Here is a 25,933-nt window from a genome sequence, read left to right as displayed (position 1 = left end):
AAGGTGGAAAGATCCACCTGTTTCCTACGCTTATATACAACTTCTTCTGCCATATCTAATCAACACTTCACTTTCTAGAGCGCACTCTGGAGTAACACCCACTCAATATATTTATATACCTTCTAAAAAAAAAAATTTAAGGCTTTCTTAGCAAGGACTCTGCTGAACACACCGACAAAAAGAAACTCCTGCTAAATCAAATACACAAACACACCCACTGTCACTCACACGAGACTCTGACAGAAGGGCCGCGTGCAGGTGAAAATCATCTTCGACCACCGGTGCGCTTAAAAGGCCTGCGCAATGTAGGAGTTGCGCAGGGCAGGGTCGTGCGACAAACGAATGGCAGAAGGATTCACTACACCCGAAACCAACCGTCACTGCTTTACACACCCACACACACACGCACACACAAAGGAAGGAGGCGAAATCCACTGCACTACTCTGTACAAAATCCCTGCAAGACGCTCTGTACTTCGAACACCTTCAAGTCCACATACATGTAGGGCTACCCAACAGGCTTCAGCAGCAAGATGTTTCAAGGCGAAATAGCCTGGTGCAGACCCCGTCACACCAACTAAGCAGTCGAAGGCAGACCTGTCACATAATGGCTGAAGCGTGCAGGAGCAGAGTCACGGCAGGCAGGGGCTCGCGCAGATGCTGGAGCGAGCAGGCAGGAACACGCAGGCTTTTTCCGCCTCACACACACACACACACACACACACACACATACACACACCATTACCTAACTACCTGCCAATTCATCACAACTTTTTGTAACCCAGTTCTTGTACAAAATCTCCTGCATGATCGGCACTAGGATCACCAACCTGTTTTTGGAAAAAAAAATTTAGCTCATGGAGCTGCATGGAAAATAAAACGCCTGAGTCTTCACACATGGGGTACCTGAACCTAAGTCGTCACCTGCCCCCCCACTACGTCTTCCCGTTCTTCCCTGCACATGCTCAAAACCACATGGAGGCAACAAACTACCCATGTTGCCACTACCACATAACCGCCCACTCACTGCTTACAGAGCACTCTCCGCAGTGGGTTACCATGCAACCCTACACCATATATAACTTAAGGGTGATAACTTTGCAAGAGAGTCAGCAATCAGGTGCAAGGGGAAGGCATGTGCATCCAGGTGCTTAGTTTATGTTTCTGTGAACATCAGTAACACGTGCATGACTTTTATGACCTGCATTCCACACTAGTACTAACATATGTTTGTGTTGTGTGATGGTTGCACGTAACAATTGTTTTGCTTACAAAAACCTTTGCTCTTATGTAACCTATTTTGCTGGTGATAACAAATGGTTTTCTTCTTACAAGTCTCGTCTTTTTGTCTCTCCACTAAATATTAGATCATCTTGTATTAAGCACTGTCTATTCGCATGCACGCACGCACACGCACACACACACGCGCGCGCACATGCACATGCACACGCGCACGCGCACAAACAACCGTACATTCTTCCGCCATGAAAATCACAAGGGCTGGTGAGCTGATTCCCTGCATACTTACACTATTAATCAAATGTGAAGAATTATCACTCACTTTACTTAACTCTATTACATTTAAAGAGAGATCACTACCTTTGCCCTCTGTTGTTCACTTGTTGCCAGTGCCTTTGCACTCTCTAACCAGCTTCCCAGAAGGAAGCAATCACTAGAGGCAAGAAGATGTTCCAGGTCTGAGACTAGCTCCAGTAATACCCTGCTTGTTACATTTAGCTTTCTATGGTGCCCACTTTGATATGCAGACATAAGCTCAAAGTACAATTTATTGGAAATTTTTGCAAGAACCTGCCTTGTCAGGTCAACCACATCATACCTGCACATAAATAAAAAATAGATAAAAATTTTACTACAAATTAAACCTTTTCATATTCACAGAAACATACTGTTATGCATATATCTGTCTGTATGTGCATGTGGAACAACTGTGAACATTACGAGCATAACTGCGCTTAGCAGCAGGAGCTACCCCACTATGTTTTTATTGCCAAGAGGCAAAAAATTCTAGAGTGAAAAGACCAGTTCAACTTCTAACACCTCCCCACTGTCCGAATGACTAATGTTGGGAAGTGATATTGATGAGTATTCATTGTTTCCCTTCCATAATGTTTCAAGAAGAAATAGAGAAAGATGTAAGAAGAAGACTTCAAGGAAACCTCAGATGTACAAAAGCTTAAAGACAGCAGGAACTGTACTGCATCACATACCTGTATGTGGCAATGTTGCCAAAAACTTCAGAAGCTTGCAAAAGGTCATCTAAAGCCCCAATGACCTCTTTGTTCGAGTACCATTGATGTCCAGGAGCACCAGTCAATGTAACATCAGACGCATTTAGGTCTGGAAATTTAACAATCACATCTGTATTATGATTCTGCAAGCCACTAAAGAAGATTTTCAGCATTTACAAACATCTGATGGTTGTCAGGAAAGATAAATTGCCACACATCTCACTGATGTAACGGGACGGACACCACGTGCCAATGGAAACAAAACTGAACAACTTTAAGCACTTCAAATAACAACTGAACTGAAAGAGATGCACGACACACGAGACACGGAATGGCGGAGTTACACCCCAAGAGAGCACTCGCCCCAAACCTCGGCGGCCCTTTCGGTATTTCTTTATATTGCTTCAACTCAATACAACTCCCATGGCTTAGCTCTGCATCTCCCGCAGTTAGACTACCAGAGTGAGAGCCCATGGGTATTATTTAAAAGCCCTTGGCCTCTAAAAGAACTTTACATGAAAAGCTTTCAAGTTCTCAAAAGCATCTGGCTTCCCAAAAGCAGCCAGCGCAAAAGTAGGAAATCCGTACACTTGCCACGTCAGCAGTGCAAATTGCGGAGGTCCATACAGTCTCCCACGTGGCAATGTCAACACAAAACACCAGAGCCGTACAGCTGCCACGTCATCATGCTCCACGCAAATCTATGTGTGTGTGGGGGGGTCCTGCTTTACTTAATCTCTTTAGGTCACTTGGGCCCCATCCGACAGGGTCGCATAAGTTGGTGGGAATTTCTCTTTAAAAATAGGCCACTGAGCAAGACTTTGCAAGTTGGTAAAACTTCTTCTGCTGCTTCTAGGGTTTAGGCCCCTTCACCGAGATCTGCAAGTTGGCTCCGTTTTTCAATGGCTTGACACATCAACAGTTTGTGACACCCCCCCCCTTCTTGAAAGAAGAGTAATCATTCGCGATTACCGTATATCTCTAAAACAACTCAAGCTGATTCAAAAAATTTGGAGGGTCATTCCGAGGGACAATCAGTTTTCTCATTCCAACTTGGAGGTCTTGATATCCAGGGTCATTGGTTTCCCAGAAAAATCTCATCCAATAGAGTATATTCTCATTCCAGATCGGAGCTCTTAATATTCTGGTGTAGCAAACTTAGTCATCACACCAAGAGTGCGCTGATTTGTAACGCGTGTCTTGATACACTTAAATTATATACCCAGACAATCTCATCCAATTAGGAATATTTAGTAGTTGATACATCACAATGCAACACAAATGTTCACATATGTATGTTACAAGGCATAGAAACATACAGTTGCTGATAAACACTCCCCCGCAAATAGTCATATTGGTCCGAGCGATGACCTATTCAATGACTCCCTCATCACTCCTCCTGCAAATAACCTAAAAAGGTCCCGGCCATGAGATAGAGAGGCCTTTTACAACCAAACACTCCCAAGACTGCAACTTGCATCGTTTGGAGGTGCTGAGAGCAACCACTGCTCAGACATCTTAATACTCCCTCCGTAAATAACCATCCAGGTCCGGGCCATGAGTAACAACAACATTGGTTTGTCCGTCGGAGAGGTCGAAGAGCTGGAATGCATACCAAAGCATTCAATAGCATGTCCCATAAGCCTCTGAATGGATTCTGACTTTTTCTTCAGGCATACCGCCGAATCTCTTTTGAGAGTCCACAACAAAAAATCTCTGCTTGCACCGAAAGGTGGTCTTCCAGAAAGAAGCTACTGGCAGAAATGTATCCTGAAACCTCCGGCATTACATGACCAAGGTGTCTTCCTTCGCCATCCTCAAATGATGCCAAGTTGGATGATATCCTCTTCATATTCTTTTCTTACCATGCCGAACTGAAAACTCTCTTGAAATTTGATCCACTTCTTAGCTAAAATAGCAAGGTAGAACACCATCTCTTGTGCGTTGCCTTTTAGAGAAGACGCCGCCCTTCGTACCTTGTGGGCTTCCGAGAAATGACCTCCTGAAAAAGGGATGTCAAACTGTTGTATCGATGGATGTCCTTGAAGCTTGAAAATGTGTCAAACTTAACTACTTAACCCCCATCCTTGAACTCCTTGGTCTTTCCATAGATATGTCCATATGCACGGGAATCAGTGTCCAAATTGTCAGAAGAGGACGAGATCTCCTCTCTTGAGATGCAAGATTGCTTTCTATGCTTCCTAGACTTTTCCTTGGGTCTGCTTTTTCTCCGCTTCTTCCACTTTTTTCATCCACCGGAACTAGAGGAAGACGAACTATCGGAACTCTCAACAAACGAAAAATCGGGGTCATTCTCGAAATGAACATGCTTCTTGGATCTGCTAGCCACCTCGACAAAACGATTTCTGGCCCAAATAACTTAGGTAACCTGTTAATTTGTTTTCCTTCCATAAGTGCTTTGTGCTTTTCCTCAAATGACTCATCTTCTTATCAAGAGCTTCATGAATAGGTACAAGTGGTCCTATAGTGGCCCGTTTTACAAACTATATGCCAAGCGAAATCTGTCCTAGGTTTCACTAGATTCTTTAGGAATTTCATTGAGGACTACACCAAGATGGTTGAGTCCTTTGTGTGTTTCCTAATATAAGCTAAGAAGCAAGAAGCGTAGTGTTAGTCCATCCATCACATGGACTGCTGAGCTCGATCAATGTTTTCAGCCATAGAAACAACTTGTTACATCTGCACCGATGTTAAAGCTAGTAGACACAAACAAACACTTCATGGTGGAAACAGATGGAGTGTTAGTCCATCCATCACATGAATTGTTGAGCTCGATCAATGTTTTCAAACATAGAAACAACTTGTTACATCTACACCGATGTTGCAGCTAGTAGATCCGAACAAACAGTTCATGGTGGAAACAGATGCCAACGATCATGCCATGGATGATGTTCTCTATCAAGACGACCGACCTATAGCATTTGAAAGTCGTATTCTCACACGAATGCATACCTATTACTCCATACAGGAGAAGGAATCCTTGCCAGCCATCCATGCTTTGAAAATTTGGTGTCATTATGTCTATGGTGCTTGCTTTATGTGATTAGCATAACCTTCAAGGTCGCAAGGCAAGGTGAGCCAAGCTCATGCACAGTTCGACTTTAGGATACGCTACCAATGTGGTGGCCAATGGCCCTTGGTAGGATCTCGGAGGTGAATGTATTCTCGTTTACTGGAATCTCAACTGACTTCTATCTTTCTCTCAAAGGGCGTTGCCACACAGATCGCCACTTTGATGAGATTTGGCAATGAGTCCAAGAGGGATTACGTAGCTCAGAGGTAATGGCATTTCAAACTTCCGTCAGCTCACTATGGAGAGAGGTAGCAGAAAAGTATTCCATTCGTGGGTCATGATGCTCCTAGTGCAGGACACGTTGTCGTACACCGTACTTTGGCCTTGGTAATCCAATATATCTATTGGCCGCACATTCAAAAGTATGTGCCGGAATGCGGGCAGTGTCAACTTTAAAAAGCTGAATGCCAAAAGCATGTTGGGCTCTTACATTCTCTGCAAATTCCTCATAAGAAATGGACTAGGATTTGTATGGATTTTGTAGTTGGATTGCCTCGAGCCAATCGTGGTCATGATGTCATTTGGGCCGTTGTTGCCTGACTCACCAAAATGGCAAGTTCTATTCCTACTCACACCACTATAAAGAGTCATGAGTTAGGTCAGCTTTTTGTGAGGCAATTATATAAGTTATATGGCTTGCTCGAGGAGATTGTTAGTGACCCTGATCGTAAGTTCACTTGGCAATTTTTGGCAAACACTCTTTCAAAAATTGGAGACCCGTTTGTGCATGTCGTCTTTGGATCATCCTGAAATTGAAGGACAAACTAAACGCACAATCAAATAATGGAGAAAATGCTTCATGCATATGTCTCCTGTCATCAAATTGATTGGGAATGTTAACTCCCATAGGTTGAATTTGCTTATACTAGTACTAAGCACTCGGCTATTACCTATAGCCTCCCCATGCTTATGTACAATTATGAGCCAAAACCACCAATCGCCACTGGACTCAAAGGCGTTAAGATGCAATCCATAGCCAATTTCTTGCACAAGATGCAAGAAATGCTCATGATTGCTAAGAAAAGCATAAAGACTGCCAAGATCGGGCTACCTTTTATGCTAACCATAACCAACAACCTCGTGACCTCTAGGAAGGAATGTGAGTATAGCTCAAGGTACCGAAAGATTTTGAAACCGTCTGTAATGCTCAAAATTATCTTTGTGATATTGTGACCATTTCAAACTATTAAGAAGATTAGTAATCTCTCCTACAAACTTGATCTACCCTCAAACTATCTTGTCCATCTCGTCTTCCACATTAGCTTCTTGAAAGAGCGATTGGGACAAGATGAACAGGTTGTCCCTTTGGAGAAATCCAGAGTTTGGAAGATACCACTCGTTGTGGGGATCAGATGCTTCCTAGCCTGAGGATATGCGTGCAATTGCTACTGACTTCTACCGCGATCTGTTGTCAGCTGAGCCTCAGTCAGAGCGCCAGGATGCATGTAGGGAGGTTTGGGCACAAATGCCTTGCCTTGTAATCGAGGAGATGCGACAAAGACTTGCGCTTCCCCTCCAGCTAGAGAAGCTCCATGAGGCCCTCCGAGCACTCCCCCGTGGTAGTTGTCTAGGGGAGGATGGTTTCACCTCCAGCTTTTTCTTGGAGTACTGGGACTTGGTTGGTTCATATCTCTGCAGCGCATTTTAGTAAATTGTGCACACTTATGAGACGCCTGACAGCATGAGTGAGGGTTTGATCTACCTGATTCCCAAGGAGGGAGGCTCCTTGGATGAGATTCAATTTTGTAGGATGAGTTGAGGATCTAGCTACTACTAAAGAGCATTATACATGGGACTTAGACAGGTTTTGTCAAGGAGCGTAGTATCCTTGACAACATCTTCACTTTTTGGGAGGCGTCTGCCCTTGCGCATCTCTGAGGAGAGGATTTGGTGATACTCCTTCTCGACTTTGAGAAGGCCTACGACAGAGTTGACTGGGACTTCCTGGAGGGCACTCTACGCGTCATGGGTTTCACACATGCTTGGATCAGAGGTGTGTCAGTTCTCTACAGGCATGCGCACAGTCAGGTGCTCTTGGTAGGGGGCCGAGGAGAGCGTTTCTTGCTGAGCGCTCGGTCAGACAGGGCTGCCCTCTTTCCCCCGGACTGCACACTCTTCTTGGGCCTAGGTTGGACACGCACTTCAAACACGCCTATCTCAGGGTTGCTCGAATGCGGATTACTCCCCATCCAAGCCGGCCTCGAAGATTGCAAGGTTGGCTGTTGTAGTAGCATCAGTCTTTTGTCACGAAGCCCACCATTTTCCTGGAGGACCAATGCAAGCAATACAACATTGGACTACCATCACCATTGCAGGAATATTGTTTATCCAAGAGAGTCCCAACCATGCAACGGCTTGTGGACCACGCCGTGTCGGTTACAATATTGATGAAAGGAAAGCTAGAGTTTACTACAAAAGCAACTCCGGCCAATTACCAGAACTCCCGACAATGACGAACAAATTCTCAAGATTCTAGTAAAAGTCAACCACAAAGGCCTCATTTGACACCTCAACAACGAGACACCTTATCACAAGAAGGCCAATGCTTTGGATGCTTTCAAACAGGGCATAACTATTTTGGTTGCCCCCTTCGCACTAACAAACTAGCGGAGCCGACGCCCGCACCGACGGTCGACAAAACCCGAGGACCCCCTCCAGCCAAACGACCTAAACTGGCCATCGGTCTTATACGTGACATCTATGGCATACACCTTAAAAGTACGAATGAATTGTGTCGAGCATATAGCGAAGTCAACGGCTTGAAAGCCCTAATTTTCTTCGACCCAACAGCTACCGAAACTTCATCCATCCAAAGTTCCTGAAGGAGATGGCGTTTAATTATGATGCATATGGTGGCGAACTTGAAGCCGAGCTAGCCACGGGACAAACTCAGAAAGCGGTGCCGCTCATTGATGCTCTTCCCAAGGATATCACGGAAAAACCGATTTCCACATTATGAAGTTGGGTAACTACAACGTTCTCTTGGGCATCCCTTGGCATGACAAGAATGACGCAACACTCTAGATCTCAAAATGTACAATTACCTTGATGCAAAAGGACAAGCATGTCGTCCTCAAAGTTCGACAGTCCGAACAAAAACCGGAGTGATTTTTCTTTTGTATTTAGATACTTTTGAGCTTTGTTTAAAATGAATGAAATTTGTTTTGAACGTATCTTGGTGCCGATTTGAATTGTTTGACTCTATTATTATATTGGCTTCAATGATTGGTGACTTTCTCCCAGAAGGAGTACTAAAGAGAATTGATGTTTGAGAATGCTTGCACATACTTATGTCCTGGACCCTTGGAGTTATTTGCGGGGGGAGTATTGAATGTTGAAAAGTGTTGTTTTTACTCATGGCCCGGACCCTTGTGATTATTTACGGGGCAGTATTGTTTGTGCTATTACTCATGGCCCGGACTAACTTTCAGCATCTCCAAGCGACGCAGGCTGCGGTCTGGGGAGCGTTTGGTTGTAAAAGGCCTCTATATCTCATGGCCCGGATCGGGATGGTTATTTGCGGGGGGAGTGCTCATGGGCAACTATATGTCTCTGTGTCTTGTAACATGCATATGTTGCACTGTGATATGCCAACCTTTGAATATTCCTAATTGGGTGAGATTACCAGGACATGTAATTTTAGTGCATGAAGACACCCGTCAAAAATCAGCACAGTTTAGGTGTGATGGCTAATTTTGCTACGCCACAATATCAAGAGCTCCGATTTGGAATGAGAAGACTGATTGTCCCTCGAAATGTTCCTCCGAATGACCCTAGGAAAATTTTGAACTAAATTTAGTTTTGTAGATATACGATAATCACGGACAATTACTCTTCTTTCAAGAAGGGGGGATGTCACAAACTGTTGACTTGTCAAGCCACTGAAGACCTGAGCCAACTTGCAGATGGCAGCTAGCTCTTTGATACCTTGGTAGCTTCAGCTATGCTCTATGGGGTTCAGGTTTGGGAGCCCTTTGTCATTCAAGATGGGTGGAGAGGTAAGGAGACGCTCTTGGTATCTATGATCTCTCCTTTGATTAAAGCAAAGGCCTCAATGCCACATGAGATCATTAGAGCGGAGTTAGCACCCCCCCTACGGAGATTGAGGCGGTCACCACATCACTCCTCTTTATGAACAACTTATGGGATACTGCCATAGATAAATATGCTAGATTGGCCCTTTAGTCCTCTAGTCTATTAGCTTTACAGGGGGACACATCATGCTGGTGTGCAAGGATGTCATCATGGTTCCAGATACATGGCTTCAGCATGGACAGCTTGCCTCCCTTCCAGCACTCCCTTGATGCACCATCGTTGTCTCTTACATGGGTGAGATTTGTCATAAAATCTAATATCTAATCAACCCAAATGATTTTTTCATATTAAACTGATCACTTAATATAGGAGAATAAACGGGAACAAGGGTTAAAATATAGACATGTGCTTATAGATCTATCTCGACACGGGGCCAATGGTAAAGGGGGCCCAAATGAGAGATGGTCTATCAAAGAGCAAGGCTAACAAATGGAGCATAAGACCTTAGGGTTAGCTTCATTGAAGACCTCCAATAGTTAGTGTAAAAGTCCTTTGACCTAGGTAAGCTAGGGTTGAGCTTGAGGTGGGAACCCGGCCCAAGCTTAAGGTGCTTGAGGTGCTTGATGACTAAGGTGCTTGAGATGCTTGATGACTAAGGTGCTTGAGATGCTTGAGGTGCTTGATGATGCTAGGGTTGTACTTGAGGTGAGAACCCAGCCTAAGCTTGAAGTGCTTAAGGACCAAGCTTGTGGTGGGAAATGGGCCTAGGCTTGAGGGGCTTAAGGTGTCAAAAGTCAAATATCTAATCCCTACAAGGAGGGGGCAAGCCCTACATGTGGGGGGATGAGAGAGAACACACACACTCACACAAGGCATGCCTAGTACAAAGAAAGCAAAGGGGACACTTGTTAAGTTCCTCCTCATGTTGGTCGGCCATCCAAGGGATCCAATGATAAGTTAGGAGATTTAATTAATTGATTTTGCATTTATCAAGTCCTCTCTCTCAAAGGGGAAAGGGGGACACTTGTCCCAAGGCTACCCTTGTTGCTTGGTATGACTCCTGCTTGTGATTGGTTAGGCCTGGAGGGGTCCAATGAGCTTTAAGAATGAGCTACAAGAGGGAGTCGACCAAAGCGAGCTAGGGGGTTTCTTAGGGGGTATACTCTCCCACACACAATCACACACACTCTCATTATGCAATGTGCAAAGTGCAAGAGACCCCTCTCCTTCTCCAAGCAAGTAGAGGTTCAGAGCCTACACCAACACTCTTGGCTATGGAGTGCAAATCCAACCAAGAGCCATGCTTCAATGCTTAAGCTTGACATCTTCTCCTTCTTCATTACTATGCTATTATGTATGCTAGCAAGAAGAGTTATGATAAGTGAAGAGCTAATTCTTTCTCCTATGAAATGTTTCTTCTTCCTCTTCCCTACCTTCATTCCCTGCTAGCTCTCTCCACCTTCGAAGGTGTTTGAGGTTTTGGGACTGAGGCTTGGGATAGTTAAAGCTTTCTTCAAAGATTATGTTATGCTTGTGATGCATGAAGCTTTCCATCTTCATTGCATCACCTAGGTCACAAGGAACAAAAAGATTATATTGTAACAAGTCTCTTAATGGGAGAAATCATAATACAAATGCCTATTGGAGGAGGGACCGGCTCCACATAAATCCGGTCCTCAACTATTGTCATGTTCTCTAAATTCTCTCTCTTGCAATAGTATTGTTCATGCCAAGTTAACTAATTGCTATGACTATGTTGTTATCTTCAATTATTTTCACCTGCTATGCTCACAAAGTAATCTCTCAAAAGTACTCTCATTAATTTCCGCTACTCTCAAGTTAATAGGCAAATTCCATTAAAAGATTAATAGACTCATTCGCCAGGACCTGACTGAATTGAACACCAAGAGGACACGGTTAGAACTGACACAAGAGTTGGGCACAAAGATGGCTTTCTATGGAGAGCATCTTCTCCAACTCACAAGGATGGGTTTGTGATTGGACCTAACTATATGGATACAGGTCTATCTCATGGGTTACAGTGTGCCATTGGTCAGATACGGACATCTTCACACCAGCTTAAGATTGAGACTGGTAGATTCATATGGATACTAGCAACTAGCAAAATATGCCGCCTATGCCATACAGAGCCAGAGACAGAGATGCATTATATATGTCAGTGCACAATGTATTACGAGATACGGGCTCACTTCCACTGTCTTTTCAAAGAGGGCTTTAGACCCTTCTCTATAGTCATCAGCTATCAAGACCAGAGATGTCTTGGACTGTATCTACTTGAGTTACTGAGGAGATTTGGACAAAGACAATCCCAGAGACAGACCTCACACTAGACAGATTGGACCTAGGGAGATCGAGACGCCCACACGACTGGGGAGAAGAGCTTCACATCATCGACGGAGACTATAACAGAGGATTCGAGCCATACAATCTCGACATTGAGAGTACAAATTAGGATGCATTAATCACCCACATCACCCTCTTGTATTGGGCACCCATCGTATCAGTGGTCATGCATAGCCCAGACAGTTCCAGCTAGTAGCACTTCTGTATTCATTTTGGTATCTCTTTTTGTACCCAGACATGCTATCAGATTCATCAGTTTGTAATGGATTGGTCTCATAGGTTATTTTGGCCTTTTGAAGACGTTAATATATCATTTCAATTCATTTCATTTTCTCTCACAACCAGAGCATATATCAATACAGCATCTTTAAACAGCATATTCAAAGATCAAGAAGACTCAAGGAAATGCTGCAGAGCAAACTGTAGCACACCGCTATTTTATCTTGGCAGTTGTAGATAGTTTTATACAAAGTGTCCCAAGCTCTAATAGCAAACTTATCAGGCCTGCTATATCGTCGTGATGAATACAATCTGACCCATTCCTGCAAAACCAGGAGAAAGACATTGATAATAAACTAATACTTCTACTTGGCACAAGCTTTTGAAACCTTACCTTCACAGATATTTTCTCGGACTGAAATGCCATTTCTGCCATCAATTCATAAACAATAGGGTTCTGCTCTATGCCTTCCATGCACATACCTACTCCCACCTACACCAAATTTTGAAAATTTTGAGTGAAAGGCATAATGGTGTCGAAAATGGTCCTAGCAAAACAAGCATTTTCAAGGGCACAATTTTTCTAAACAATAGATAGCATCGTGCACTCAGTGTGTGACAAGCTGTTTGCAAGAAACATGCTGCGGGGTGAAAATGTCTACAGCTCCCTGCAAACCATCCTGCATGTCCAGATGCTATGTCTAGGTATCCATAAAACGGTTATAGAATGCGTTCACAACTCTTGCCGTACGGCCAACAGCCCACATTCAAGGAGTATTGCACAATCCTGCACACAGACAGGTAGCCTACTGTAGAGGAAATTGTGTGTTTTGCTCTTGATGCAGCGGGTTGCCTCCCTGCAATATGGTGAAGTCTCACTCTCACCCCCTGATACACTAGGACATCAACAAAAATACACCAAGTACCATTGACAAACTGAGAACACCATTGAAGACACTGAGATACAAGATTACTCACTGTACCGTAGATTGCCAAATGACTTTTACATCAGTGCCTAGCTTGTCAGGACACGCAGCTCTAGACCAAGGACCAGGGCAAAGATACATGGTGGTGAAGAGGCTCAAGGTGCAGGGAAGTATTGCAGTGAGCTTCTGACCCTTGACCCAGACACTAGAAACATTAGACTCATTAGTGATATGATGCAAGTGAAACGGGACTACTGATGATGATTCCCTGTAGCCACCAAGTAGTCCTAGATACATCCATCTAAAGTATTTGACTGCATGGTCCAGCCAGCTGCATTGTCAACCAACGAAGGCACTATGTCTCAAATAGAGGTGTGTACTCCTTGGTCCACACGCCCATGCTGGTACGCTTTCACACAGTGGCCCACTCAGCTACACTCTTGACTTTGTCAGCCGAAGTATCATCTCAACTCTTTAGCAGACACTTTACAGAAGCAAAACAGAATAAAAAGCCTCTAAATGGCCCGTTATTAAGAACCTCAACCTATGTAGGACTCACCATTGATGAATTGGGGCTACTTCTCGCTTCTACAGGTCCAGCTGCAATTGTGTCTAGAATCCCATACATTTCAATGTTTCCACCAAAATTATGGAGCATGCACCTGCAGTAAAACAACAAGAAAGAGTTTCAATTTATCAAGTCGGTTAATAGATTGTAAGCAGTGGTTAATAGATTTCAATACCCACATTCTCAAAAACTATGACTCAATCAGGTTAAACTGTCAGGTCAGTTTTGCTCGAGTAAGCTGCAAATCTAGTACCAGACAGTTTGACCTTCCCATCAGGGATCCCAATAACATTATTCACCCATTTAGTTCATGTATTGGTTTCAAGACAGGTAGCTAGCTAGTTAGGAGCAGTCATCCAGTCATAATGACAATGCACTTGCTAGACAGATATGTAGTGATCATGATGCATCAGCTATAAACCCTTCTGTTTGAGCAATATGTGATAACCCCACTGATTGAGTGTTAGAGGAGCTCAAGTTACAAAAGGTCCTATGGTTTCCAAATGGCTTGTAGATTTGACAAGTCAGTCCAATATGAAAATGATCTGCTGAGCCTGCTGCTACCGGCCATTTTTGTAGCTGTTTGCTCCCCTCACCCTTCCCCGTCCCAAGCTGCATCATGGACTCTTCTGCCCACCAGTCCCATACTTCCTAAGAGCCTCCTCTTTCGCACATCCCCCTTTCTTCCTCACACTTCTTCCCCCTTCATTCATTGAACTGAAATCAGCCCCAGCACAGTTTTCCACCTGCATTTTTGGTTCAACTATCACTTGCAATTTATGCCAGCAGGTATCTCAGCATTTTAGGTAGCCTTTCCAGTTGTCTATCGCCAGGCATACATACTTGTACTAACAGCATCTACACCCACCATTCGCTGCCATTCTTAGGGTCAAACATAGGCACTAATCAGCGTACAGATTGGCACCATTCCCACCCCAATCGAAGTTAAACTCTTTAAAGTTTCGTTGCGCCACATAAAGAGAAATCAGCACAATAAGATGGTTATTTTTGGACAGAGTCATCTTCGTTTTGAACCCAAAGTACACTATTTGATCAAGGACCCTTCAGGTGTCCGTGTAGACTAATCACTAATCAAAGAGATTAACACTAGCGAAATACTCGAGAATCAAGATGCAAACTGAGAACCTTCAACCCTCCAAAACGCTTAGGATGATGCTAATTTCGCCCAACAATTCTAAGAATTCTGGCATGAAAGCATCAATAGAGGAATCAGAATTATAGAGCTAGCTGGCCAATACAACAATGGCAAAAAGAGCACGCACATGCACACGCACACATACACATGGGAAGAGAAGTTCAAATATTGCAGAATGATTCCAAGAGACCTCAAAAGATATATCTGACAAGAGAGAGCGGGAATACTTCTTTTGCAGCTTATTACCAAATGTAAGGAGTTCCATAGAAATGATTTGAATTGTTCCAGATAGGCTTGACATCAGCAAAAAGATCCAAAACTACTAGCCTCCCAAGAGGTACTGAGTGTAACAAGGCCTGCAACCATGCAAGTCCATTTCAATTAAGCATTTCTAATATAAGATACAGTCTTGCACTTTTTCCAAATCCCTTTCTTTAAAAAGGCAAAATCCATTACAGCCGATCATTCTTAAAAATCAGCCATAGCCCATCCAATAGATCATGAAAGCAAAGGAAAACATTACAAGATAAGCTTGAAAAGTACAATAAAGAAAATTTTGGTGTGAAATAGGAATTTGTGACGCTCTTTACAGTCCAATTCAAGCTTTTTGTATGATAGCCGTTCGAGCCACATAAAGGTGTACGATGCATTTTAGCCTTAGAAATGGGAAAACAAATCCTTATTCAAATTTGAAAAACAACAGACGAAGCATTTAGGCGTATTAGCCAACAGAAAAGAATAGGAATCGAGCCCTCAGAAAGCACCTCTACACACGACTTACCAGATTCCATCTCCCAGGAGAACCACATCTCTATGTAATGGCTCCCCCTGCAGGACAGGTGCACACACCATATCCACGATTCAGGGATTGGTAGAGGGGTATACAGTTTCATATGTCCTTAGTTAGTAGTCTGGACCTTGCCAGTAGAGTCACTTTGGTAGACCATGGACTTGGACCCAGACAGTGCACACTTTCAATAGTCCACGTTCTGTGGACCAGTGGACCAGAGAGATATGAGCAAGGGAAAGCTAGACTTGGTTGGACAACCTTTGCCAGGAACACCCTTGGCATCGTGGCTTCCTGCTCTCCACACACCACCTCACCAAGATCTTATTTTGTACTTGGAGGAAAGTCATCATTGAGTCTATTCTATACAGTCATGTACTCAGTCAATCTATGGACAATACTATTACCCTGCACTATCTAGCCTTGACACGCCCTTTGTTCCAAGTCACAATCCTTGGTCTGGAGTTGAGCGTGCTGCCAGCCAGTATCTTGTACTTGGTTCTTTGCAGACTATTCAGGTTGGGTTGAGCATTAGTAGTGGGTGTCTATTGAAATGTTCCTTTGACCATTGTGTTGTATGGTCCCATCAGTCTCTTCAGATCTAAGATGCTCTGTTGGTTGTTGGCATGCCACTCTGAGACTTCAAGCATACTGCTCAGAGGTTATTCTTCACATCTCACACCGAGCAACTTCTTCAAAATATGTGCACAAGTTACCCACATCACACATCCAACACCTTGTACAGGTTTCTCCCCTATGGGTGCCTCATTTTTGGAACATGGGCCGGGACCTCAGCTGAAGTCTCACTAGGTTTGGTTGCTAAGGTCACCATAGCTAGACCCTCGACAAGTCCTCTGTGCAAGGTCAACTTCCAGGATCTGCTTACTACCATGCAACTTTGCAAGGTCTGCTTGCAGGACCTGCAAGCCTACTATCCTGGTCTTCTACTGCACATAGCTCGACCCTCCACAAGGTCCTCTGTGCAGTCTACTTTGCAGGGTCTACTTACGACCATGCAACGTATATGGAGGTGTTCTATCCGCAAGTCTACTGTGCTGGTCTACTGCTGTGCACAAGGTCAACTTTCCCATATATGGTCTACTTGAAGTCTACTACTATATGATATATCTACACTTGTCAAGGTGTACTATGAGAGTCGACTATCAAAGTCGAAGTCTACTCATCGAGCCCACTGTGCAAGGTACTCAACTACACCTGTCTGGGTGATTCTTCCATGTCTACAAGCTGGTCGACTCTTCCAGGTCTACAAGCTGGATGAATGCTCCAGGCTAGTCCATTACAATTGATGCAAGGTGGTCCACCATCTATACAGAGTCTATCTCTGTCCAGTAGGTCTAGCTGCATCAAAAAGGTTACTGAAATAAAGTATCATCCAGATACACTCTGTGATAGCCCATGAACACTGTTTGAGGCCCATCTATGGCCAATACAAGGCAGTCTAGAAACACTCCAGTGAGCCAACTCAAAAGTCCACTCAAGTTGGTACCACAAGAGGTGCCAGCCCTTCATCCTACTTTTATTCTCTCAACAACACTGCCCATGTACAGTTGAAAGTCCTGTATTTTCAGTAGCTATTACAAATAAACGCAGGTTTGTTAACTGATTCTCAATGCCATTGGCTTGGAAAGAGTAAAGTGACTGAAGCAGCAAACAAAACGGAATTTCTTGATGTCTGACATAAGGAAAGAGTTGACATCTGCTGCCTCAGCTCTCAACAAGCAAACACGCTTTTAGATCCTCTTCCAACTATTTAAATTGAAATAAACTGATAAGATCAAAATGTAGCACAGTTGGACTGAGAAGACCATTCACCTGCATCTGAGGTGGCTGCCAGAATGAGCTGTCCGATGAAAAAAGCCAGCCCTGTAAGAGACAAATTTACAAGTATACATATAAGAAAACCCTAAAAGAATAGATGAGCACTATTTTTGGTGTCAATGCACAAATAAGGGAAGTGAAAAGTCGATGCATACAACACTATGCACAAACTTCCCACTATTTTTTCCAAAACTGTTCGCAAAAACTGGGATGGATGATGCATGGGAATTTTAAATTACCTCTAAAGGTTATGGCTCAGAGTCTATTTGGAAGATTAATAGACAAAATAAATTACTGTACTGATAGACTAAGCTAAATGCATAAATGATAGACCGAGTTATAGAGAAGATGATAAGGGACAAGAAGACATACACGGACAGAATTTTCACACATTACAAGCTCGAATAACAGACATTTCATCTTTCCAACACATACTCTAACAATACACACATGAAAAAGAGCATGTTCAGTTCCAATTCAATGTACATATTTCCATAACTTCATTCCGCAAAATACTGCCAGTTTGTCAATAATCTCAAGGAGAAATTAGTGATTTTATTCAATCTAGGCAATCTGTGACCAAGGAGTGGAGTGGCTCCCCTCTTGTGCAATCCGCACCGCACTAGGTTCAACATGCTGATTCATCCGTAACTTTTGGCATAGACACTGCAAATAATTCAAAAGCTTCAAGGTACAGTTGAACTCCTCCCCCATCCACTTTGCATCAAGAGCCAAAGAGTGCCCTTGACCAAATTATCCGGTAGACCTAGCTGACCTTTCTCTTCTTTCTTGTGTCCTCTGACCTATTGGTAACCCTGCTGGCCTCCCCTATCCACTGGCACCTCAATCTGAATCGTCATAATTCTCTGATGAACCATCAGTTGATTCCCCAGCATCTTCGGAACTCTTGAATGAACTTTCAGCTGGAAGACTCTTGCCCTGTTGACGTGGACATTGGCTCATCCTAAGGATAGGTCAATGAGCAAGCATGCATACCAAAACCTTGCTTGGCATGTCCCATAAATCTCCGAACGGAGTTAAGACTTCTTTCGCAGACAATACTGTCGAATCTCTTTTGGCAATCCACAACAGAACCGCTTAATGTGGTCCTTCAAAGTGATCCTCCAAAACGAGGACACTGGCAAATAGGTATGTCATCCAAATTGTATTTCTTATTGATTCTCACATGATGCCAAGCCGTGATGACATCTTCTTTGTATTCTTCCGTTATCCATGCAAAAACGAAAAATCTCTTGGATTTTACCCACTTCTTAGGTGCTTCCCTATGCAACAAAGTAGACCACCATGTCTGTGCATTTTCCTTCAAGTAAGATGCCACCCTTCGTACCTTGGAGTGTTCCGAGAAACGACCTCCTGCGAAGGCGACGTCAAACTGTTGTATGAATTCAAGAGCTCGATGGGCATCCCAGTAGCCTGAAAACGTGTCAAAATTTGACTACTTGGCCCCTCTCCTTGAGCTCCTTGGACTTCTTGTTCTTTTTCTAACTGTCTGAATTGTCACAAGAGGATGAGGTCTCCTCCTTTGAACTGCTAGATGGCTCCCTGTGACTCTAAGACTTTCTCTAAAATCTGTGTTCTTACTTTTCTCACTTTTTCGCTGCTTCTTTCGCTTTTTCTCATCCTCATTGGAACTAAAGGACGATGAATTGTTGGAACTCTCTGAAGACAAACAAAAATTTGAGTCATTCTCGAAACCAACACGCTTCTTTGATCTGCATACCACCTCGAATGTCGATTCTCGGCCCAAATAGCTCGAAAATTCCACTAGATTTTTTGTTTTCGAGTGCTTCAAGCTTTTTATTTTTTGATTTGTCTTCTTTTCAAGAGCTCTGTCAAACTCTTTATGCGAGTACAAGTGTTTCTTTTATGCACTCAGCTTTGCTTTCTCTTTCATTACCGACTTGAAAGACAAATAAACGGCCTCTCGCCATCTGAAGTGAACCTCGTCAAGCGGGTTATTCTTCAAGTGGTTCACATTTTTTGGGTCTTTGGAGTACTTGATCGATCTTCTCATGCACGTGTCAACCTGCAATTGACGTTTGTACTTCGCTCTATGGAGATTCCCTATCGGAAATTTGCCAAAAACTCCGGACTACTCGAAAAATTTTCCAAAATCTTCGTTGGCTTATTTTGTTCTCACCCAAGATTCAACTTTTCTTGATCTCCCCGCATATCAACCGTCGAAGGGATTTCGTCTTTGTCACATTCTCGGATCTCCAAGCCAGAAATCAATAGCAACACACGAACAAAATCTGCAAATAATTGAACTTGGAGAGAGAGAGAGAGAGAGAGAGAGAGAAATGAAATGAAATGTTATATTAACGTCTTCAAAAAGCCAAAGTGACCTATGAGACCAGAAAGTTACAATGTGGTGGATCTGATACAAAATCAGAATAACAAGAGTAACAAGATGACAAAATGACAAAATAAAATACTGTGGAATCCTAAACTGCTAGGTGTCAACTAAGCAGCTAAACAGCTAGCTGGGATAGCTAGATCACAGCAGATCCAGCGTCGGTCGCTCGCAGATCTCATCAATCTCCTCCATGGTCAGTAGTCTGACCGGGCATCGTGCATGTCGAGCCAAAGTGATCCGAATCCTCTGATGCAGCCTCTGTCGATGCTATGTAGTCCTCCGCAGTCGTGGGCATCTGGATCTCCCCAGCTCAGTCGCTCCGTCGATCAGTGTGCCTCTGGTGTAAGGCGACGAGCTCTGCTGTGGTAGTAACTCCTCCGGGTGTCCAGTGGCAGCTCTAAAGAAGTCTGTGATCTCTCTCTGAGACTGGCTAGTCTCTCCTCTCATCAGGCTCTCTCTATGTCTGCGCAGCTCCAGCAAAAACAAACCCAGGCATCTCTGATCCTCGTACCGCATGACTCTAGAGAATGGTCCAAAGCCCTCTCTGAACAAGCAATGGAAGCGGCCTCGTATCTCGTAGTAGACGCGGCAGTGGCATGTGTAGTGCAACTCTGTCTCAGGCTCGATGTCACACAGGGGGCATGTCCTGGCCTCTGCTGGTACTCCGCTGTATCTCCCAGTCTCGATCCGCAGCTAGTGTGAAGATGTGCGTATCTGGCCAATAGCACATCGTATCCCATGAGACAAGTGGGTGTCCATGTATTTGGGCCTCGTCACAAAACCATCCTCCGTAAGCTGGAGGAGATGCTCTTTGTAGCAAGCCATCTTCGTACCCAGCTCCTGTGCTGGCTGTATCCATGTCCTCTTGGTGTCTAGCTGAGTCAAGTCCTGGCGAATGAGCCTGGTGATCTCGGATTGTGTAAGCGTTAGAGAGGGCGCATCCAGTGAGTACTGGAAGGGAGGCAATCTGTCTATGCTGAACCCATGCGCCTGAAACCATGATGTCATCTCCCCATACTAGTATGCTATATCTCCCTACATGGCTAACTGTCGAGAGGACTCAACTGCAAGGCGTGCATATCTGTCTCTGGGAAGTTCCCACATGCGGTGTATGAAGGAGACAGATCTGGTGAGCGCCTCAACCACTAGTGGGGGGGGCAGCTAGCTCTGCTCGTACAATAGCACGTGGTACTGAAGCCTTGGCTCTAATGATCCATGAGATCAGAGAGACCAGAAGCTTCTCCATGTCCCCCCATCCATCACTGCGGCCTGTCCTCTCTGTGAGGATTGTAGGTACTAATCCTTTATTAAGTACTTAAACTCATGATTAAGACTTAAGAAACTTGAATTGTACTCGAGACAAGACTTAGAAGACTCTGTGTTTGATTGATTTGTGTGATACAAGGGCTCCTTATATAGGAGACGAAGAGACATAAATGAAAAGACACGTCTCTTGGTGAAGAGACACGACTTTAGACGTAAAGACACATCCTTTCGGCGAAGAGCTGCAACCATTGGGCGAAGAGTCGCACCCGTAGAGCGAAGGGGTGTGACCAGTCGTCGAAGGAGTGTGGCTTTTGGCGAAGAGACACGTCCTTTGGGCGAAGGGGTGTGACCCTCCAAGCGCAGGGTTCCTCCTTGGCATGGCACTTCGCGTATCTGCAACTAGGAGTAGATGTATTGTTGTTAACATAGTCACAATCGTGACATTCCCTCCCATTTAAAATGAGAGCCCGTGTCAAAGAAATGACTTCTGATGTTGATAGAACTCTGGAAAAGCATTGAATCTTCGAAAATCTTCAATCTTTCCTCAAAATTGAACTCGCCTTCCTGTTTCTTGTGCAATTTAATCCTTTTTCGTGCAATAGGCACTCTAAGCTCACTGCCATCAAGCTCACATAATTTATGTGCTACATTGTCATAAGTATGAAGTACAACATACAGTCCAAACCAACATTTGAACATATTTTGTAGAGCATAGTATTGGTTTTCCAAACTACACTTTTAAGCAAGTACCCAATCACCATCTTTGATAGCATAAGGTCGTAGCCTAAGCTTCTCATCAAATGCTGCTTTAGTCTTCAATCATTCCTCCTTGAGAAAACCTTTGTCTTTAACCTTTGCCTCTTGCGAAACCTTTTTGCTTTGACTGCTAAATCCCATGTCATTGCATTTTTCAAAGACTTTTTAGAGGAATCTGGCATTATCAGGTTGACTGCAACAAGAGGTTGATCTTCAAAATCCTGCGTGTGATGTAAGCCTTTTGGTTCAAAATCTTCCAATAATAGTGAAATATTTGGAGAAGAGGAAATCTTCTCAAGGTACTCTTCAGATGGGTTAACATCAACTTTAGTAATCACTGGAGAGGATTTTGGCTTGCGACTGTAATCATCTTCTAATAACGAATCCCAAAATTCTTCAGAATCATCTTCTGGAACTGTAACTTCATGACTTGAAATTGGCATATCATCATCCAGTAAAGAATCAAAGAAAGCATAGTCGTCTTCAAACTCGGAATCTGCAACTATATCTTTATCTTTGTCTTCATCAATTGATTCAGGAAAAGTTAATGAATTCAAAAATTCCTTAATAATAATATCTGCATCTGCATCGGAAATCATATTCTCTTCACAATCCACTGTATCATGCTGTTTGACCAGTACACGTGAGGCTTGAATCACTCTTTCCACATGAGAAAGCCCGTGTAAAGTCAATTCACGTCCATCTTTGAACAAATTGATAGTATGTCCTCGAAAGCTAATTGCTGGATCATATTGGAATAACCAATGCAGACCAAGAATCATGTCGTAATAAGATAAAGGCACGACTTTAAAATCCAGTTGATCTGCATAAGTTTGAATCTCTAACTGCAACTGTCGAACTGTCTGATCACAAGTCAAAATTGATCCATCTGCTAATTCCACATCATATAAGTGAGTCGTCTTTTGAGTTGGCAAGCCAAGCAGTTGAACTATCTGAGTGTTGACGAAATTATTCGAGCATCCGCTGTCCACCAAAATATTGATGGAGCGACCATTGAGTAGTCCAAGAAGGCTCAAAACTTGCTTTGAGAGAGGCTCCAAAACTGAAGAATTGCATTGAACATGCTTCATAAGAATACTCGTATCCTCTGAGACACGAATCGTATTGACCACAGATTTTCCTTTATCCTTAGCAGAATCTCGTTGTTCAAGATTCGATGATGTTTCCGCGTTGGAATTTCCTTTCGAATTAAACGGATTTGGTCTCTTTGGACATTGATACCATCTATGGTCACCACTGCAAATTGTACATAATCCTTCCTTCTTTGAAGTTGCAGATGCATTTGACGAAGAGCCTTGTTGAGTATTGGAATGCCGATCTTGAGAAAAATCACGTCCTTTACCACGATCGAGTGGAGGAACATGTGAAGAAGATTTGCTTTCAGATTGTCGATCTTGAGAATAGAACCTTGAAGTTGAATAAGGTTGCGTTGCTTGCTGTCTGAACTGAGACTGATGTTGCTGACTTTGGCTATAGTTGTCTCTGCAATCGCGCTGTGAAAAGCGAGCGCTATTTGAAGATCTATTAGTAGGGAGAAAATTTCGTGTAGGGCGCCGTTTATCGCCAAGACACTCCACATAGGAAATTGCAGCATCCAAGGTGGTAGGGTTGTATTTGTGCACATCGTCCTTCAGGTTGGGTTCGAATCCGTCGATAAAGCTATGAAGTTTATCAGAGGGACTAAGGGTCTCTATCTCCAGAGTTAGTCTTTGGAACTCTGTGATGTACGCGGCCAAGGAACCTGTCTGGCTCAGGCGGTGAAGAGAGGACCGGGCATGAAAATCCGCATTGGCAAGTTTGAACGCCTTGCGAATAGCACGCCGGAATTTATCCCAAGGTGTGTGTTTACCATCAGCAACCCGTCGTTGCCACCAAAGAAATGTTGTGTCCTTGAGAAGAGAACTAGCAAGTGCAACTTTTTTACTCTCGACCAAGTCCGTGTTCGATAAGTAAATCTCCATTTTGAACAGCCATTGGTCCAGCACGCGCTTGTCGCGGCGATCATTATACGGTTCCGGCAGTTTAACATCAAGCTTCTTCTTCTGTGCAGCATTAAAAATTTTATAAAGTAATTGAAGTTCGCGATTCTCTACCTCTTCAGTTGGATCTGGTTCGTTTGGTTCGTCCACTGAAGCTTCGGATGAAGGTGTCGAATCAGCATGTGTAGTTCGAGAAACAACAGGTCGACTTCGAGAAGTGTTTTCCGTGTGCATCTCATCCAAGCAAGTGTGAAGTGATGCAAGGCTTGCGGAAAGTGTGGCCATCTGCTCCTTAATAAGAGTGAGGGCATCGTCAAATTGACCACCTCCGTCCTGAGAATTTGGTATGGTTACGTCTAGGAACTCTTGAACAGATGTAGATTCTGGTTCGAGAACAGGTTCTGGGATGGGTGCATCGTGAGCGGAAAATCTCTCTGGAATAAGTTCGCGCTCTGGAGTCGTGAGATCCGGAATAATTATCACTTCCGGCTCTGAGCAGAAGAATCCAAAATCACGAACACTTCATGTGTAGTGGAATTCCCGGGCAAGATTTCATTGGGGAATTTTGTCTAACAGGTTATCCAACTGCTCTCATCGGCGAAAGGTACCGCGTGCAGTGTGTGCACAAGGCCAGTGCGGGTGGGTTTTCTCTTTGTTTTTTTTAAGTTAGTTTATTTGAGGGTTTTTTAATCGAGTGAGTTCACATTGGGTTTAAAAATTTGGGTTAATTTGGGCGGCCACTTAATGAGTAAAATTGAGGCCATGTGGAGTAATGTAAAATTGACTTGCTATATTGCCCAGCGTAAAAGAAAGACCAGCCAACGCGTAGAATAAGTCCAGCATTTTCAGCAACGTGGAATTCAACGTAATCTGACAGCAGCGAAACTTTTTGCAGCATCGCAAATTCAGCCAGCGTTAATGTTTAATTCAGCCAGCGATAATTTCAGCCAGCAATTCAATATTTCTGATGTGGGCTGCCGCTTGGAGAGGTGTCGCTTGGGGAATGTTGCGATGCGAAGGGATTCCAGCGAAAGGGTGCAATTCGGCCCATATGTACAGAAATTCCGCCAAAGGGTGCGCACACCAAGGGGTACTCAATTAAAGAGGTACACACTGGCACTTGAAAAGGCACACTCTTTCGCATTGACCCATGCACCATCACGAGCATGACCGGTACGGGTACACACAGCCATGCTGCTGTCTCTAGTCTTATGTAGTGTGTATTATACTAGAACATAAGTAAACTTAAGTTACCTCATACGCATAGTAGAAGTACACCATCTTTCCTCTGCGGCCATACAACACACGAGGTGAGTGTCGCGGGTAGGGTCGGCAACGGCGAGGCTAGGTAGACGCCAAGTCCAAAGGCCCGGGAAAAAAATTTGCTTTGATACCACTGTGAGGATTGTAGGTACTAATCCTTCATTAAGTACTTAAACTCATGATTAAAACTTAAGAAACTTGAACTATATTCGAGACAAGACTTAGAAGACTCTGTGTTTGATTGATTGATTTGTGTGATACAAGAGCTCCTTATATAGGAGACGAAGAGACATAAATGAAAAGACACGTCTCTTGGTGAAGAGACACGACTTTAGACGTAAAGACACATCCTTTCGGCGAAGAGCTGCAACCATTGGGCGAAGAGTCACACCCGTAGAGCGAAGGGGTGTGACCAGTCGTCGAAGGAGTGTGGCTTTCGGCGAAGAGACACGTCCTTTGGGTGAAGAGGTGTGACCCTCCAAGCGCAAGGGTCCTCCTTGGCATGGCACTTCGCGTATCTGTAACTAGGAGTAGATGTATTGCTGTTAACATAGTCACAATCGTGACACTCTCGTGATGATCTAGTCAAGGTCTCCAAATCTCAGCTCCATAAAGCAATGCAGAAGCCACCAAAGTGTCAAAGAGCCGGAGCTTCGTCCGAGGCTCCTGAAACTGAACCTATGAACACATCCTTTCCAATCTACCCAATGCTGCATGGGCTCTAGTCAATCTAGTCTCTGCTGCCCTCCTCAATGAAAATGTTGGCCCACTAAAAACCACTCCAAGGTAAGTGTAAGCATCTGTATACTCCACCTTCTCCTGGCCGTATGTGAATGCGGGCGCTGACCTCCTGATCCACTCTGGGGTGGTATTAAATACCATGACCTTGGTTTTACCAAGGTTGACGGATAAACCATTTCCTGGGCAAACCTATGCAAAGCATCCAAGTGACGTTGCATCCCCTCCGGAGAGTCGGAGATCAACACAATATCATCAGCATATAACAATAGTGGAATCCATGTCCCTGCCAGCTG

At 43.9% G+C, this 25,933-nt stretch overlaps 1 protein-coding gene across 1 annotated transcript in view; it reads right to left on the bottom strand.

Moving 5' to 3' along the window:
- CYL1 (alpha-N-acetylglucosaminidase family / NAGLU family) overlaps positions 1-25,933 on the bottom strand; it is a 228,378-nt gene that overhangs the window by 49,193 nt on the left and 153,252 nt on the right. Inside the window, exons 11-17 of the mRNA XM_086516947.1 lie at positions 17,232-17,282; positions 14,858-14,967; positions 13,447-13,549; positions 12,356-12,454; positions 12,174-12,284; positions 2,229-2,392; positions 1,600-1,837 (exon numbers count right to left, since the gene is read on the bottom strand). Of these exons, the coding sequence (XP_086373073.1) occupies positions 1,600-1,837; positions 2,229-2,392; positions 12,174-12,284; positions 12,356-12,454; positions 13,447-13,549; positions 14,858-14,967; positions 17,232-17,282 (876 nt within the window). The remainder of the gene's footprint in view (positions 1-1,599; positions 1,838-2,228; positions 2,393-12,173; positions 12,285-12,355; positions 12,455-13,446; positions 13,550-14,857; positions 14,968-17,231; positions 17,283-25,933) is intronic.

Source organism: Adiantum capillus-veneris, chromosome 1 (genome assembly GCF_014529385.1).
Source record: "Adiantum capillus-veneris isolate H3 chromosome 1, ASM1452938v2, whole genome shotgun sequence".
In the NCBI taxonomy this organism is placed as follows: domain Eukaryota; kingdom Viridiplantae; phylum Streptophyta; class Polypodiopsida; order Polypodiales; family Pteridaceae; genus Adiantum; species Adiantum capillus-veneris.
This window is presented reverse-complemented; position numbering and strand designations above follow the sequence as displayed.